The 15,344-nt window shown below is 38.2% G+C and overlaps 1 protein-coding gene across 5 annotated transcripts in view; it reads right to left on the minus strand.

The window, feature by feature from the left end:
• The window catches only part of rgs3a (regulator of G protein signaling 3a), a 190,176-nt gene extending 177,284 nt beyond the window's left edge, over window positions 1-12,892 (minus strand). For 2 of the 5 annotated variants that reach the window (XM_079872133.1, XM_079872122.1), the window contains exons 1-2: window positions 12,687-12,892; window positions 3,412-3,479 (exon numbers count right to left, since the gene is read on the minus strand). In XM_079872133.1, coding sequence (XP_079728259.1) covers window positions 3,412-3,426 — 15 coding nt within the window. In that variant the 5' untranslated portion in view covers window positions 3,427-3,479; window positions 12,687-12,892. Of the gene's footprint in view, window positions 1-3,411; window positions 3,480-5,323; window positions 5,397-12,686 lie in introns of those variants that run through there. The other 3 variants (XM_079872131.1, XM_079872134.1, XM_079872132.1) reach the window with 3 other exon arrangements.
• Window positions 12,893-15,344: the final 2,452 nt, after the last annotated feature.

Here is a 15,344-nt window from a genome sequence, read left to right on the forward strand (position 1 = left end):
AAAGTTAAACTTGTATATTATATAGACTCATTACATGCAAAGTGAGATATCTCAAGCCTTTATTTGTTATAATTTTGATGATTATGGCTTACAGCTTGTGAAAACCACAAAATCAAAATCTCAGAAAATTAGAATATTACATGAAATCACACAGTAATTACACAGTAATACCATGGTCATTGAACCAGGTTTTGGTTATTTTGGCAGTGTGGGCCGGTACAAATCCTGCTGGAAAATGAAGTCAGCATCTCCATAAAGCTTGTCTGCTGAAGGAAGCATGAAGTGCTCTGGAGATGTCCTGGTAGACGGCTGCGTTGAGTGGACAGCACAGTGGACCAACACCAGCCGATGACATGGCTCCCCAAACCAACACAGACTGTGGAAACTTCACACGGGACTTCAAGCATCTTGGATTGTGTGCCTCTCCATTCTTCCTCCAGACTCTGGGACCTTGGTTTCCAAATGAGATGCAAAATTTGCTCTCATCAGAAAAGAGGACTTTGGTCCACTGTGCTTTATTAAATACAGAGTCAACGCAGCCGTCTACCAGGACATTTCCAGAGCACTTCATGCTGACTTCATTTTCCAGCAGGATTTGTACCGGCCCACACTGCCAAAAGAACCAAAACCTGGTTCAATGACCATGGGATTACTGTGTAATTACTGTGTGATTTCATGCAATATTCTAATTTTCTGAGATTTTGATTTTGTGGTTTTCATAAGCTGTAAGCCATAATCATCAAAATTATAACAAATAAAGGCTTGAGATATCTCACTTTGCATGTAATGAGTCTATATAATATACAAGTTTCACTTTTTTAACGGAATTACTGAAATAAATCAACTTTTTGATGATATTCTAATTTTATGACCAGCACCTGTATATATAGTCATGCTGTGTGCTTTACATCACTCCATCCGACGCTTATCATTGGCTACGTTTACATGCAAACAAATAATCTGTTGGTAATCGGATTGACGGTTCAATCAGACTGAAAAGCCTTCATGTAAACACCATTATCGATCTGATTGAGCTCGATCCGAATGAAATTTCGGATTGGATTGAAAACTGAAACTGGAAAGGACTGCACATGTGCAATGACGTATGACGCGCGAGCTGCATTTGTTGTTAAATTAAATGTCAGAATTCTCCTACCACTCATCGTCTGTGAAGAGGAGCAGAACCACTCAGTTACACTTCATTTTGGGCGCGGGAAGGGGTGTTTTTACTGATTGATAAATATAAGCATGTGCTCGTCGTCTCCTACTCAGGACCCGAAATAAATAAATATTAAGTCTGCTCTTTAAAACAAGGAAAATAATCAATGCAGGAGAATAGTATGTGCAAACACTGGGTTTGTATATTCGTTCAGTGTGCGCATGTCAAAAAAAATCTATTCTTATTAGAAGCTTGTGTTATATAAATGCACGCATCAAACCGATCACTTTATTTAGAGTTCATGTAAACACTAACACTGGATTCATCAGTCGGAATTAATTCATTCCGACTGAAACAAAAGGTGTGCATGTAAACAAAGCCATTGTGTGAGACTTGCATGAAGCTGCTCGGCCATGGAAACCCATTCCACGAAGCTCCCGCCACACAGTATTCGTGCTGATATTAATGCCTGTGGACGTTCGGAGCTCTTCGGCTGTGGAATCAGCGGAGCGTTGGCGTATTTTACACACCATGTGCCTCAGCACACAGTGACCGGTTCACCCTGCGAGTCTACATGGTCTTCTGCTTCGAAGCTGACACTTTTTACAGTTGACCGTGAAGTGACATTGCAAAGGCGGCATCCTATCACAATATCATACTTGAATTCATTTAGCTCTTCAGAACCACCCATTGGCCTCGTTTACACTGTCAGTGAAATGTGACCCAATTCCGATTTTTTGCTCATATGTGACACAGATCGGATGTGTTCTATGACCGTGTAAACAGGAAAAAAACGCATGAATTCGGATATTTCAAGATCGGTTTTAGGCCTCATTCATATGTGGAAATAAATCAGATATAAATCGGATATGTGCCAATGCGACTGTCATGTAAACAGGCAGACTGGATTTTCTGAGGCATTAGACTACGTCTCCGTGGTCGAGAGAAACCCCGACGCGCATCTGCAAAGGTACGGATGGCCCGACTAAACGTTGTGTCGTCGTAGGAGAGGAATGTGGACAAACGTTGACACAACATATCAAAGGTTGGCTTGCTCATCCTAAAATTTAAAATAAAAATTCATCCTAAAATAAAAGACCCACTGCTTCTTGTTAAAGCCCGCCACAATATGCTCCCACCAGTCCTGAGATCTCTCTCACACACAATAACTGAAGCATATGTGCAATGATGGCACTTTTCGTCCTCCTCCGCCTCATGATCATGGTGATGTTTGGCGAACTTTGCATTTATCACAGAGCTAGCATCAAGCATATTTTGCATTCGTCCATCTGTGCAAGATAATTTAACCCTTTAAGCATGCGCAATGTTTCAGATAGTATGTCAAGTGTAAACACATCAATCAGATATGGGTCACAATTGAAAGAACGTATAAACGGACGGTCAAAAAAATCGGATAAAGGCAACAAATGAGAATTGGGCATCAAGACCTGCACTGTAAACAAGGCCATTGTTTGCACAAATGTTTGTAAATGCATGGCTAGGCGCTTGATTTCATACACCTGTGGCAATGGGTCTGAATTCGATCATTGATAATATCGTGTCCCAATACTTTTGTTCATATAGTGTGTAAATATACTGTATGTCATACAATATTTGAATATACAGCACGGTTGTACAAATGAGATTTGAGAGCTAATAGAGGCCAGGGTTGACAGAGAATATTAACAGAAATGTTTGCCTGTTCCTCACATAAAGCCACTGTGCAACGTATGAGTCATATGGGTTTCCTTTGTGGTGCTTTTTTGTCATTTTTGAAGCTTGACTGCCACTGATCACTGTACTGTAAGTTTCATTGTCTGAAAAAAAAAACAGTGAATAGCTTCATTTGTGTTCCAAAAAAGAAAATTTGTTTGGAAAAGCATGAGGGTGAGTAAATGAGTGACAGGTTTTTACTCAATTGAGTCATGTGCCAATAATGAAGACAATAGTTGAGACTGAGAGAATTTGAATTCCTTGAAGAGTTCCTTTTTTTTTTTTTTTGCAATGTAAAAGCCGATCAGTGGGTTTACATGTGGTTGAAGGTCCATGCATCTTTTGTTGTTTCAACTTGTTTATTTACTACGAACAATGCTTAATTTAGCCAATACATTCATCAAGGCAGCTGCAGAGTATTTGTTCAACAAAATATTTGGAAAACAGTAAATTTTTAACAGTGCACCTTAATCAACATTCTAGGCTCAATCTCAGACCATAAGTCACACACAACAGAAAAAGGGAAAGCTGGCACTCACCGTTAAGCATTGCATATTCTCAGGGTTTGCTGAGTTGGAGACAGCAGCATGGTTTGCTGAAGCAGCTTCTGAGGAGATAAAAACAAATGAGTCGTGGGCTGTTTCTCTCTCTCTCTCTCTCTCTCTCTCTCTCTTTCTCTCTCTCTCTCACACACACACACACACACACACACACACACACACACACACACACACACACACACACACACACACTTGCTACAGAAAATTAACAAAGCTGTGTGTGGGGAAAGTTTTTCCAAGTTCCTGACGGTTCTCCTTGAAAGTTTTTAATCCTGTGTTCTTGTTGTTTCTCTCCAAAAAAAAAAAAAAAGTCTCTCCGTTTTTTAATTCTATCATCTCTCATTGCTGTGGATGCAGCAATTTCCCCTGCCCAATAATGCCTTTTTAATCACTCAAATGATTGTTGTTATGACTAAATTATTATTTAAACACTTATTTTAGCCACTTTCCAAAAGATTCATCGTCTATTCACTTTACTTAAAACTTGCCATTTTGTACTGTAAATATTGTTGGCTCCTACCCTTACGAAAAAGAAGTATACTTCAAGTTAATTTTATGAAGTATACTTAAGTAATGTTCAAGTATATTTTTAAGTATACTTTATGTAGTAAGTATACTAATATCAATGTGTACTTGTTGTAAACTTGTAAGTGTACTATTTCAATACTGCTTGGGACTAAATTGGCCCAATTTTAGTATATAAAACAAGTATACGTTTAAGTGTACTATAAGTGTAAGAGTAGTAAACTAAGTACACAACTAGGTTGCTCATTTGCAATGCATCTGTACTACAAGTGAACTTATAAGTATAGTTTACTATTTTAATACTAGTAAATTTTTTAGTTTATGAAAGTACACACTGAAGTGTACTCTCAGTAAATTACTAGTTTAGTAGTTTATACTGCAAGTATACTTGTACGTTTTCTTTAAGTGAACATAACATTACACTTATAGTTTACTATTTATATATTATTTTTGCACTTGCGTATACTAGCCTACTATGTTCAAATGTAGATATTATGTTTTATACTTGAAAAATACCTTTAACTGTACTTTAATCTTAAAAAAACATTTTATTAGCTAGCATCCTTTTTTATCAACACTTGAATGTTGGTAAGTTTCAAGTACAAGAGTAAAAGTACAGGCCGAATATACATTTCTCTCAGTAAGTCAAGTACAATTAAGTGTAATTTTAAGTATATTTCTTAGAAGTACATAAAGTATATTTTAGAGAATTATATAAAATGTAGACTGAAAGTATACTTTCTTATTTTTAGTTTAAAAGAAGTATAGGCCTACTAATAGAACACTTGAATAAACTTATTTTTCACAAGGGTAAGACAAACAGCTTGCCATGTCCCACATTTGTAAATCCCATCAATAGATGTCACTAAATTCTAAATTCCTCAGTCGATACCAACTATTCCGAATGAAATCTGCCGATACAGATAGCGCGATAGTTTGATATTCTTAAGGAATAAAATCTCTCCCAAATAATGCTGCAAACTATACATGGAAACCTCTCATTTGGTACATTACTATAAGTTCATTATTATAATATTAGAGGTTAAAATTAACTACAGCGAGCTATTATATTGCTATTTATTTTCAGATCAAATAATTACACAATAAAAATTAGGCAGTTTTCATAAATAATTGTCTCGGTGGCAAATTTATTCAAACATAGCCTATATTATTAACAGTAAATAAGCTCATCTCTATTGTCTTTTTATATAGCTAAATACCGAATTGTCAACACTGGATAACTTTCCTGAGGTAAAAGCAACACATTGTTCACAAGCTGTTTTATTGACGTCTTTCCGCGGTTGAAACACTGATTGAGCGAGTACATGTTTAATTTCGGTAAGTTTTACTGTATCTTTCAACATACCTTCTGATGTTCGTTCATGTTTTTCGAGCTATATCTTGTAGTAAAGTGGAAGCAAAGACGTCTGAAGAAAAGAAGACGCTGTCTGAACTGAGGCGATACAGCGATCTGTCACATTTAAGAGCGTCAAAACGCCATTTATTGTTTGAATTTCGTGAAAACGGACAAAATTTAAAGCAGATACTTTGTTTCTTATCACAAGTAAGATTATTGGATGGGAGACGTGCAACAAACAAGTAATGTTTGGTGTAGGAAAAAAAACGCAGACCTGCCAAACTTGGCTTGAACAACGGGTGATTCATAGTGTCCAAAGACCATTTGGGTGTTTGCAAAGATCGATGACGTGTTTTGTGGGCGGAGCCTGGTTGCAGAAAATGACAGTTCTGCAGTAGCACCAGTGCTTGAAGTGGGGGAAAAAAGGTGCCGGTACTCTCTTGCATTGGCAAGTAATCATGACATTTGAGATTTCTACAGTGAAAAACAAAACTTGGAGATATTGCTGGCACAACAACAATTTATTGATATTTATTAACAACATAAATGTATTTAAACAAGTCGTGTGTGTGTGTGTGCGTGCGTGCGTGCGTGCGTGTGTGTGTGAAAACGGAACTACTCGTCTGCAAGTCCAAAAATACATTTATGGTGAGATTACTACATTTTATTTAATTAAATGCATTTATAGTGAGATTATTATATTTTCATGTCATATTCTCTGTTAATTTTGACCACGAACCATGCGCTGTCACTTTAATTCAGCGCGTGCAGCACAGCGAAAATAGACTTGGTGTGGAAACGATCGTTGGACTGCTGTATACACACCGCTCCTGGAACGCATTGCCGGACCGCCGCGTGCAGTGTGAAAGCTCTAACCTGTTAATATGGGTGCGGAAAAGTGGAGGGCCGATGTCCTACAGAGTTTAGCTCCAACCCCAATTAAACACACCTGAACCAGCTAATCAAGGTCTCACTAGGCATACTAGAAACTTTCAAACAGGTGTGTTGGAGCTGGTTGGAGCTAAACTCTGCAGGACAGCAGCCCTCCAGGACCGAGATTGGTGAACCCTGGCATACGCATTGCAAACGGAGTATATGTGAAATGGGCGTGACACTGACGCTTTTTTTGTCAGTGGTAGAGTACCGTCTACATGCGAGAAGTAGCGGTAGGCTACGCAAGAAAAAGTGCAGGTACGCTTTGGAGTAAAATGCAGAAGTGCCGGTACTGCGAGTACCGCCCCACTTCGAGCACTGAGTAGCACTCTATGGAAGCCACGTAATAAAACAATAAAAAGGTAATTTCGAGTTTATACAGGTGCTGGTCATAAAATTAGAATATCATCAAAAAGTTTATTTATTTCAAGAATTCAACTTAACAGGTGAAACTAATATATTATATAGACTCATTACATGCAAAGTGAGATATCTCAAGCCTTTATTTGTTATAATTTTGATGATTATGGCTTACAGTTTATGAAATCCACAAAATCAAAATCACAGAAAATTAGAATATTACATGAAATCACACAGTAATTACACAGTAATCCCATGGTCATTGAACCAGGTTTTGGTTCTTTTGGCAGTGTGGGCCGGTGCAAATCCTGCTGGAAAATGAAGGAAGCATGAAGTGCTCTGGAAATGTCCTGGTAGACGGCTGAGTTGACTCTGGATTTAATAAAGCACAGTGGACCAAAGTCCTCTTTTCTGATGAGAGCAAATGTTGCATCTCATTTGGAAACCAAGGTCCCAGAGTCTGGAGGAATAATGGAGAGGCACACAATCCAAGATGCTTGAAGTCCAGTGTGAAGTTTCCACAGTCTGTGTTGGTTTGGGGAGCCATGTCATCGGCTGGTGTTGGTCCACTGTGCTGTCCACTCAACGCAGCCGTCTACCAGGACATTTCCAGAGCACTTCATGCTTCCTCCAGCAGACAAGCTTTATGGAGATGCTGACTTCATTTTCCAGCAGGATTTGCACCTGCCCACACTGCCAAAAGAACCAAAACCTGCTTCAATGACCATGGTATCACTGTGTAATTACTGTACCTGATTCTCCTCTACAATCGACGTTAGTTTTCCTGTATCTGGGTCTCGTCTACAATCAACGTTAGTTTTCCTGTACCTGGGTCTCGTCTACAATCAACGTTAGTTTTCCTGTATCTGGGTCTCGTCTACAATCAACGTTAGTTTTCCTGTATCTGGGTCTCGTCTACAATCAACGTTAGTTTTCCTGTATCTGGGTCTCGTCTACAATCGACGTTAGTTTTCCTGTATCTGGGTCTCGTCTACAATCAACGTTAGTTTTCCTGTATCTGGGTCTCGTCTACAATCGACGTTAGTTTTCCTGTACCTGGGTCTCGTCTACAATCAACGTTAGTTTTCCTGTATCTGGGTCTCGTCTACAATCAACGTTAGTTTTCCTGTATCTGGGTCTCGTCTACAATCAACGTTAGTTTTCCTGTATCTGGGTCTCGTCTACAATCAACGTTAGTTTTCCTGTATCTGGGTCTCGTCTACAATCGACGTTAGTTTTCCTGTACCTGGGTCTCGTCTACAATCAACGTTAGTTTTCCTGTACCTGGGTCTCGTCTACAATCAACGTTAGTTTTCCTGTATCTGGGTCTCGTCTACAATCAACGTTAGTTTTCCTGTATCTGAGTCTCGTCTACAATCGACGTTAGTTTTCCTGTATCTGGGTCTCGTCTACAATCGACGTTAGTTTTCCTGTATCTGGGTCTCGTCTACAATCGACGTCCCCGAACGTCTACAATCGATGTTAGTTTTCCTGTATCTGGGTCTCGTCTACAATCAACGTTAGTTTTCCTGTATCTGGGTCTCGTCTACAATCAACGTTAGTTTTCCTGTATCTGGGTCTCGTCTACAATCAACGTTAGTTTTCCTGTATCTGGGTCTCGTCTACAATCGACGTTAGTTTTCCTGTATCTGGGTCTCGTCTACAATCGACGTCCCCGAACGTCTACAATCGACGTTAGTTTTCCTGTATCTGGGTCTCGTCTACAATCAACGTTAGTTTTCCTGTATCTGGGTCTCGTCTACAATCGACGTTAGTTTTCCTGTATCTGGGTCTCGTCTACAATCGACGTCCCCGAACGTCTACAATCGATGTTAGTTTTCCTGTATCTGGGTCTCGTCTACAATCAACGTTAGTTTTCCTGTATCTGGGTCTCGTCTACAATCAACGTTAGTTTTCCTGTATCTGGGTCTCGTCTACAATCGACGTTAGTTTTCCTGTATCTGGGTCTCGTCTACAATCAACGTTAGTTTTCCTGTATCTGGGTCTCGTCTACAATCAACGTTAGTTTTCCTGTATCTGGGTCTCGTCAACAATTGACGTTAGTTTTCCTGTATCTGGGTCTCGTCTACAATCGATGTCCCCGAACGTCAACAATCGACGTTAGTTTTCCTGTTCCTGAGTCTCGTCTTCAATCGACGTCCCCATTCAATAATATTTATACTCTAGCGCGTCTCCTCATCGACGTCGGCCGAGTCCCCTAACCCTAACTTGCTGTGCAGCATTAACTAGACAGACTTCAGACAATGCCTTAGAATATGCTTTAATCACAGCCGGAGGATCTCAGACACATTTCAGAGAGAATCCCACCCGCAAAAGGAATACAACAGTTTTTATAGAATAGGAGCATGGCAAAAGTGACAAACCCTTCTGTTACTAGGTAGAAGCAAACTCTGTTTTCTTGATTACTTCATTGTTAATCACAAGTTTTCAAACCTAGACATCTGTCTAGTTTAATTTCCCATATTTGTTATTTTTACACTCACACACTCAAAGTCACAAATGAATGTTGTTCCTGCAAGAAAAATAAATGTTAGTTATGATTAATTTAAAAATCCATCACAGGAGAGTGGAGACATCGCAACGACAGCAAGAAACTAGGGCTGTGCGATTTTAGTGCATTTCTTTCCTTCACAGCGGTGCGCTTTCTTTCCTCCCTAAAAGCCCAAACCCAACGTCTAAATCAGCTAGATCAGAGATGATCATAAAATACAGTCTACTGTTGCTAAACAGTAGGATGTGCTCGATAATAAAAGGAGTTATTAAAACTGCATTAAGCTGTGAGAGTGATACTGTTTCCTTAGCGGCTTTCTGTGAAAAACAGACGAGTGACAGGCAAAGTGAACTTTTACATGATGTGAAGGCTATATGGAAACCCACACTCTGCATTTAACCCATCCAAGGTAGTGCACGTGGTGAGTAATAATCCCACACACACAGGCAATGCAACCTATTGACAAACACACACCCAGAGCAGTGGGCAGCCATTTTTGCTGTGGCGCCCAGGGAGCGATTGGGGTTTAGTTGCTTTGCTCAAGGGCACCCCAGTCTGGTTTTGAGAGTCAATCCCGAAACCTTTGGGTTACCAGTCTGACTTTCTAACCATTAGGCCACGACTGCCCCTTGCGAATCAGGTTTTTGCTTAAACGGTTAAAAACAGTTTAAAAATATGTCAAAGCTTGGCGAGTTTTCGCTTAAAATCAGAGCCATCGTCAGAGGTGCTCACATTGCAGTTTGTTTCTAACGTTCATTTAGTCACCATGAAATCAAAATTGAAAGTTTTTATTTTTTGTATGGGATATTATGACTTTATTTATTACAAATGATTTATCCATGCACATCATTATTTTTATTATCCATGTTCCTTGTAATCTTTAATCAAAATATCTTTCCCTCCCTCCTGCAACGACATCTCTGATGGCAACCTGTCAATCACATGAGATCCACCAATAGCAAACCTGTCAATCATGTCGACTTTAAGCCTGGTTTACACTATCCACAGACTGTCCATGTAGCTCGATGCATTTTTACTTGACATATTTGACATACAATGGAATTGAAGCAACACGTTAACTTTTCATTTGGAGATACGAAATTTGGGACGTGAAAAGCTGTTGCAGGAGTTCATTTACAATAGCATTACAGTAGAATATAAACTGGAGAGAACTGTTGTGCCTGCCGCCCATTATTTTGAGGCTTCTGAACTGAGATACTGCCGTGCAACACCTATCCCTTCTGTCCAGTGTCATCTGTTTGGTCAGATCAATGTGAAAAAAAATTGCTAAATGAAAATGCACAATTTGCTTATAGAAAAGCAGAAATACTCGGTTACTTTGGTACACAAAATTCAGCACTGTTTTTGACACATTGTGATAAAAATGCTTGTCATGGAGAAAATTAAAAGAGGCCAAACATGATTTATGTTTCCAAACAGCCATTCAACCTATTTAGTCAATCCTATTCAGATTTTTGTATTGCTCTGAGAGCATCAAACTACAAAATCTCCACTGCCAGTTACAGATTATTTTTTGATTTAGAGCTACATAGAATTTGTTTGCATAATTGATCATTATTTTCCTGTTCATTCCTGTAAACGCAGCTAACGGGGAACATTCTCAGAATTTTGGCTAATGTTGAACTCTGACTCCTCTAACTCTGAAGTTAAGAACAAGCGTTCATCAATCATTTTTTAACATAAGTTCCCCTGTAGTCAATAATTTTATCCCTTAAAACTCATCTTTGATCACCAAAATTACATATTTAAAAGTTTTTTTCTGTGAAAAAAAATTCTTCATGCTTTAAAATATCTTGAATATAACTCGACACTCTTGCCGCATTTAGATCCACTGGTTGACGATCACACGTTGATCTGATTGGTTACAAGGTAGTTTGTGACGTCAGAAACACCAGCGATTTCAAAGCGTGTTTTTGAGACTGTCTTTGGTTCACTGCAGTTTTAAGGAGGAAATACTCAGCAATGGTGTCGACTTATGAATTTACACATGGTTTGTCTTAAAGCATATTAAAAACACCACATAGTCATATTAACAACATTAAAAACTTGATTTTCACCACAGGGGGAATTGTTACTACTTGTTTCAGAACGTTCAGAGAACATTCAAAAGTAATGTTCCTGTAATGTTTGCAAAATAGAATTTCTCTTAAAGGGATACTTCACCGATAAGCATTAAGCTTTGTATCAGTACAAACCCAGTAGTATTTTCGAATGACCGTGCTTCCCTCCCTCATGTCCCTTTGAGACGGGAGATTTCTGTATTGTGTATTCTGTATTTTCTGGAAAAAACCTCAGATGAAGGCAAATTTGTCATTTAGCATCAGAGGCTATTTAGTCCAGAGGCGAGAGACTACAGCCAGTAGGAGGAGCTCGTCCCGCATGTGTTCAACCCGCCCATAGGGGGATCTCACGATAAAACGCCATCTTTTCAGTTTCGAGTCGACTAGTAGCCTAGTTGTATCATTTCTCCCGATACTGCCCTCTGTAACCGGTGGGCGTGGCTTGGGAGTGTTCTCATAGGGCGGCAAAGCAAGTGCATTCTGGGAGTTGTGGTCTTTCATCCACATGAGCCAAAAATACATTTTCTGGCTTTTCTCAGTCTAGAAGGCACCAACTTCTACAATAATTTCACATTTCTACTACATAAATTACCCAATTTGAATACACATTCATCTTTCCAGCGGTGAAATATCCCTTAAACATACATTATATAAAGCGCTGTATAAAAAAATGTGACTTGACTTGATTTCGTATTGTCACTTGGCAAAATAATCTGTTTGTGAGCACCACCAAGTCATAATTGTTATGTAACTTCATCAGCTCCAGGCACTGTTGGACCAAAAGCTCAAATCTTATTGGTTGGCCAGTTTTCTTCGTCCCATTCACGTTGATCTGAACAGACACTTTAACAGTTGTCGACTCAAAATGGTTAGCCTATCGTCACACTGCGTTATCGTGATGATGAACATTCGTCTTGATGTGAACAGGCCTTTAATCTCACACAAACCATTTTGGATTGTTTAATAAGATTTAATTAAATTTTAATAAGATATTTAAGATATCTTAAGAACAATGGCTGGTTCTCATTATGTAGATAACTTAAGGTTTTAATATCCTGAAGGCTACACATGCAAAACCTGACCCACACATTCACTCCCTGTGTGCAACCATTATGCAATCTACCCACACTAAAAAATGCATTAAAGAGTAGCATGGCCCACTTCTGCTTAGAAGGGTATCAACAATTTAAAAATGCTTAGGTAACTTGAAAATTTGACAGAGCGAAAAATCAGAGTGAAAGAGAGCAGACGAACCGAGACAGATGGTTATTAATGCATTAATGTTAATCTGCTCAGACAGAAGTCACTGACATACTGGCATACAACCCAGCCACAGAGAAAATGTAATAAATACATTTTGTTTCAATTAATTCACCAAAGGGAAAAAATAATACAAAGATAACAAGCTTCCACCTCAGCAGAATAAATGTGACGTTAATCTAGACACAAAAGAAACACACATCAGAGAGACGCAGACAGACCTCACCTGATCACTGATGTTCAGACAGATGTTGAGCGTGTGGAAGTTATTCCCTCAAACTCAGTTTCAGCAGAAACAAGAGCAGAAATGATATTGCTGCTGATTCTCTCGGCGAACACTACAGCGTGTGTGTGTGTGTGTGTGTGTGTGTGTGTGTGATTCTTGATGTTTGGCTTGTCTGACTCCCTCCCTCCATTCTCTCTCTCTCTCTCTCTCTCTCTCTCTCTCTCTCTCTCTTTTTTTTTTTTTCTCTCTCTCTTTCTTTCTCTTTCTCCTCATATAGAGTATAGCTCCGCCCCTTTTCCGCGCTGCACTTGTTGTGTTCTGTCTTCCGGTTTGTATTTCCACAGCATGAAGGTAAGATCTTACAGATTTATGAATGAACCGCTCTCATGAATACATCAGCTTCAAACATTACAATGCACATGATAACTTTCGTTAACTCTACAATAGAGCTACCGCAAAAACAGAAGTTACAAACACAATAATCTAAAGATGGCTGATGTGCGCTTGTTTCTCTGGCACATGTTAATCCTCCACTCTCTCTCTCTCTCTCTCTCTCTCTCTCTCTCTCTCTCTCTCTCTCGGGCGTTTAGTCCTTCCTACATCCTCTCCAAATAATTATATGATCGGTAGGCCTAAGTCATGGCAATTTATATTCTTACATTACTTTAACTCATCAAAATAATTTGCCATTTCAACTTTTTTTATAAGTTAAAGGAGATTCAACTCGATTTTTTAACACGGTTTAATGTAAGTAAAGTTTAAATGACTTGAACAACCAAGTTAAATATATATTTAAAAATTTAAGACAGCAACTGAACTTGAGTTTTTTAAGTTGAAATTGGTGGATTTTTTTTTTTTTTTTTTACAATGAAACATACACATTTAAACACCAAATTTCTGTCCTATTAATTTTAATTTTTTTTATTTTAGTTTTAGTCACTCAGTAATTTTTCCCCCCTGGTTTAAGTTTATATTTTCCATCATATTTATTTTTTAAGTTTTAGTATTTTTTTTAGGGCTGCCAAGTTAACACATTACATTTGACTATTTAAATGTGTTCAATACTGTTATTTTATATTGCAGTTCATTTTCCTAATTTGACTTGTACACTTTTACAAATGTTTCATTCTGTTCTGTATATGATCCAGTGTTAGTTTACTCTTTTATTTTAGTTTACTTCATATAGTTATACTAATATTTTGAATTAGATTATTTTATACTTTTATTATTTTAGTTTTTTTTACTTTTTTTACTTTTTTTATTGTTATTTAGGTTTAATTAATAGGTTTATTTCAGCTTTAGTTTTTATTTATTACCAGTTAATAATTGCAGTTTAGGCAATACCTACATTTCATTTAGTTTACGTTTGTTCAACTAATATTTACATATATTTTTATTTCAGTTTTATTTCAATGAACATAAATGATTTAATAGCATTAATAACCCTGGTGTTATCAGAACAGTTGGACAGAGTTTTCTTTTTTAATTCTTTTTTTTTTTTTCGTGTGTTATAATGAGTGGCGATCCAGCACTGGATTTAGTTATTTTTAATGTTTTGCTTTGTTGCCCGAAGGCAGGAATTTCTCTTGCGTACAGATGCATTCTTCAGTCTAATTTATTCTGCAGCTGCAAGTCAAATAACAAACTGCTAACAAACGTAACCCACCTCTATATGCATCCACAGAATTACATCTGCAATTTTTCTTTATTAAAATAAGTTATATGTAGGCAGATTAAAACAAGGAAATATAAAAAAGCAAAACAGCATTAAGGCCCATAATAAAACATTTTTAAAAATCAGTTGTTGATCTATGTGACGAATCCACTGACTAACCGAATCCTGAGACTGAAAGGGGAAGATATTTTATGCACATCAGTGGGTCAGGAAGAATGAATCATGAATCATCAGTGTGTAACGATTTAATGACAACTCATGTTGTGTCAAATAAATAGAAGGGAAAAAAAACTATAATTTAATTTTTTTGGACATTTCTAATTCTTATTCACTAACCCCAACTTTATTAATATCTCTAAAATATGCTACAGCAATAAACCTCCTGATCAGAGCTCTTTTGTGCCAAACAGATTTGATCCCATGGACAGGGACAATAATCGTCTGTAAAAGCATCTTAACAGAGCGGACAGATATATCTGCAGGCGAGGGGGAGGGAGAGAGAGAGAGAGAGAGAGAGAGAGAGAGAGAGAGAGAGAGAGAGAGAGAGAGAGAGAGAGAGAGAGAGAGAGAGAGAGAGAGAGAGAGAGATGGAGAGACAGAGGGAGAGGGAGAGAGGGGGGAGAGAGAGAGAGAGGGAGAGGGAGAGAGAGAGGGGATGTGGACTGACAGATGTCAGGCTGAGACTGAGAGAAAACAGAAGATAATAGAAGAGAGGAAGATGCAGGAGGTCGAATGGGTAACTGTTGGAGTCTCTCTGTGATCCCTCATATAATCTGCTAATTAGTAAATTAAGGCAATTAAATATTCATTCAGCCAGACGCAAGCTCCAACATAATCGCTCAACTCAACCTATCCATTCACAGAAGAATATAACACTGAACATTTATCATGAACATTTATAAACACAGACCTGCCAGTTATTCATTCAACTTATATTACTTACCAGCCCTGAATTCATAAATCTGTAAGATCTTACCTTTTAT

This window comes from Squalius cephalus (assembly GCF_949319135.1).
Source record: "Squalius cephalus genome assembly, chromosome: 5".
NCBI classification, from domain to species: domain Eukaryota; kingdom Metazoa; phylum Chordata; class Actinopteri; order Cypriniformes; family Leuciscidae; genus Squalius; species Squalius cephalus.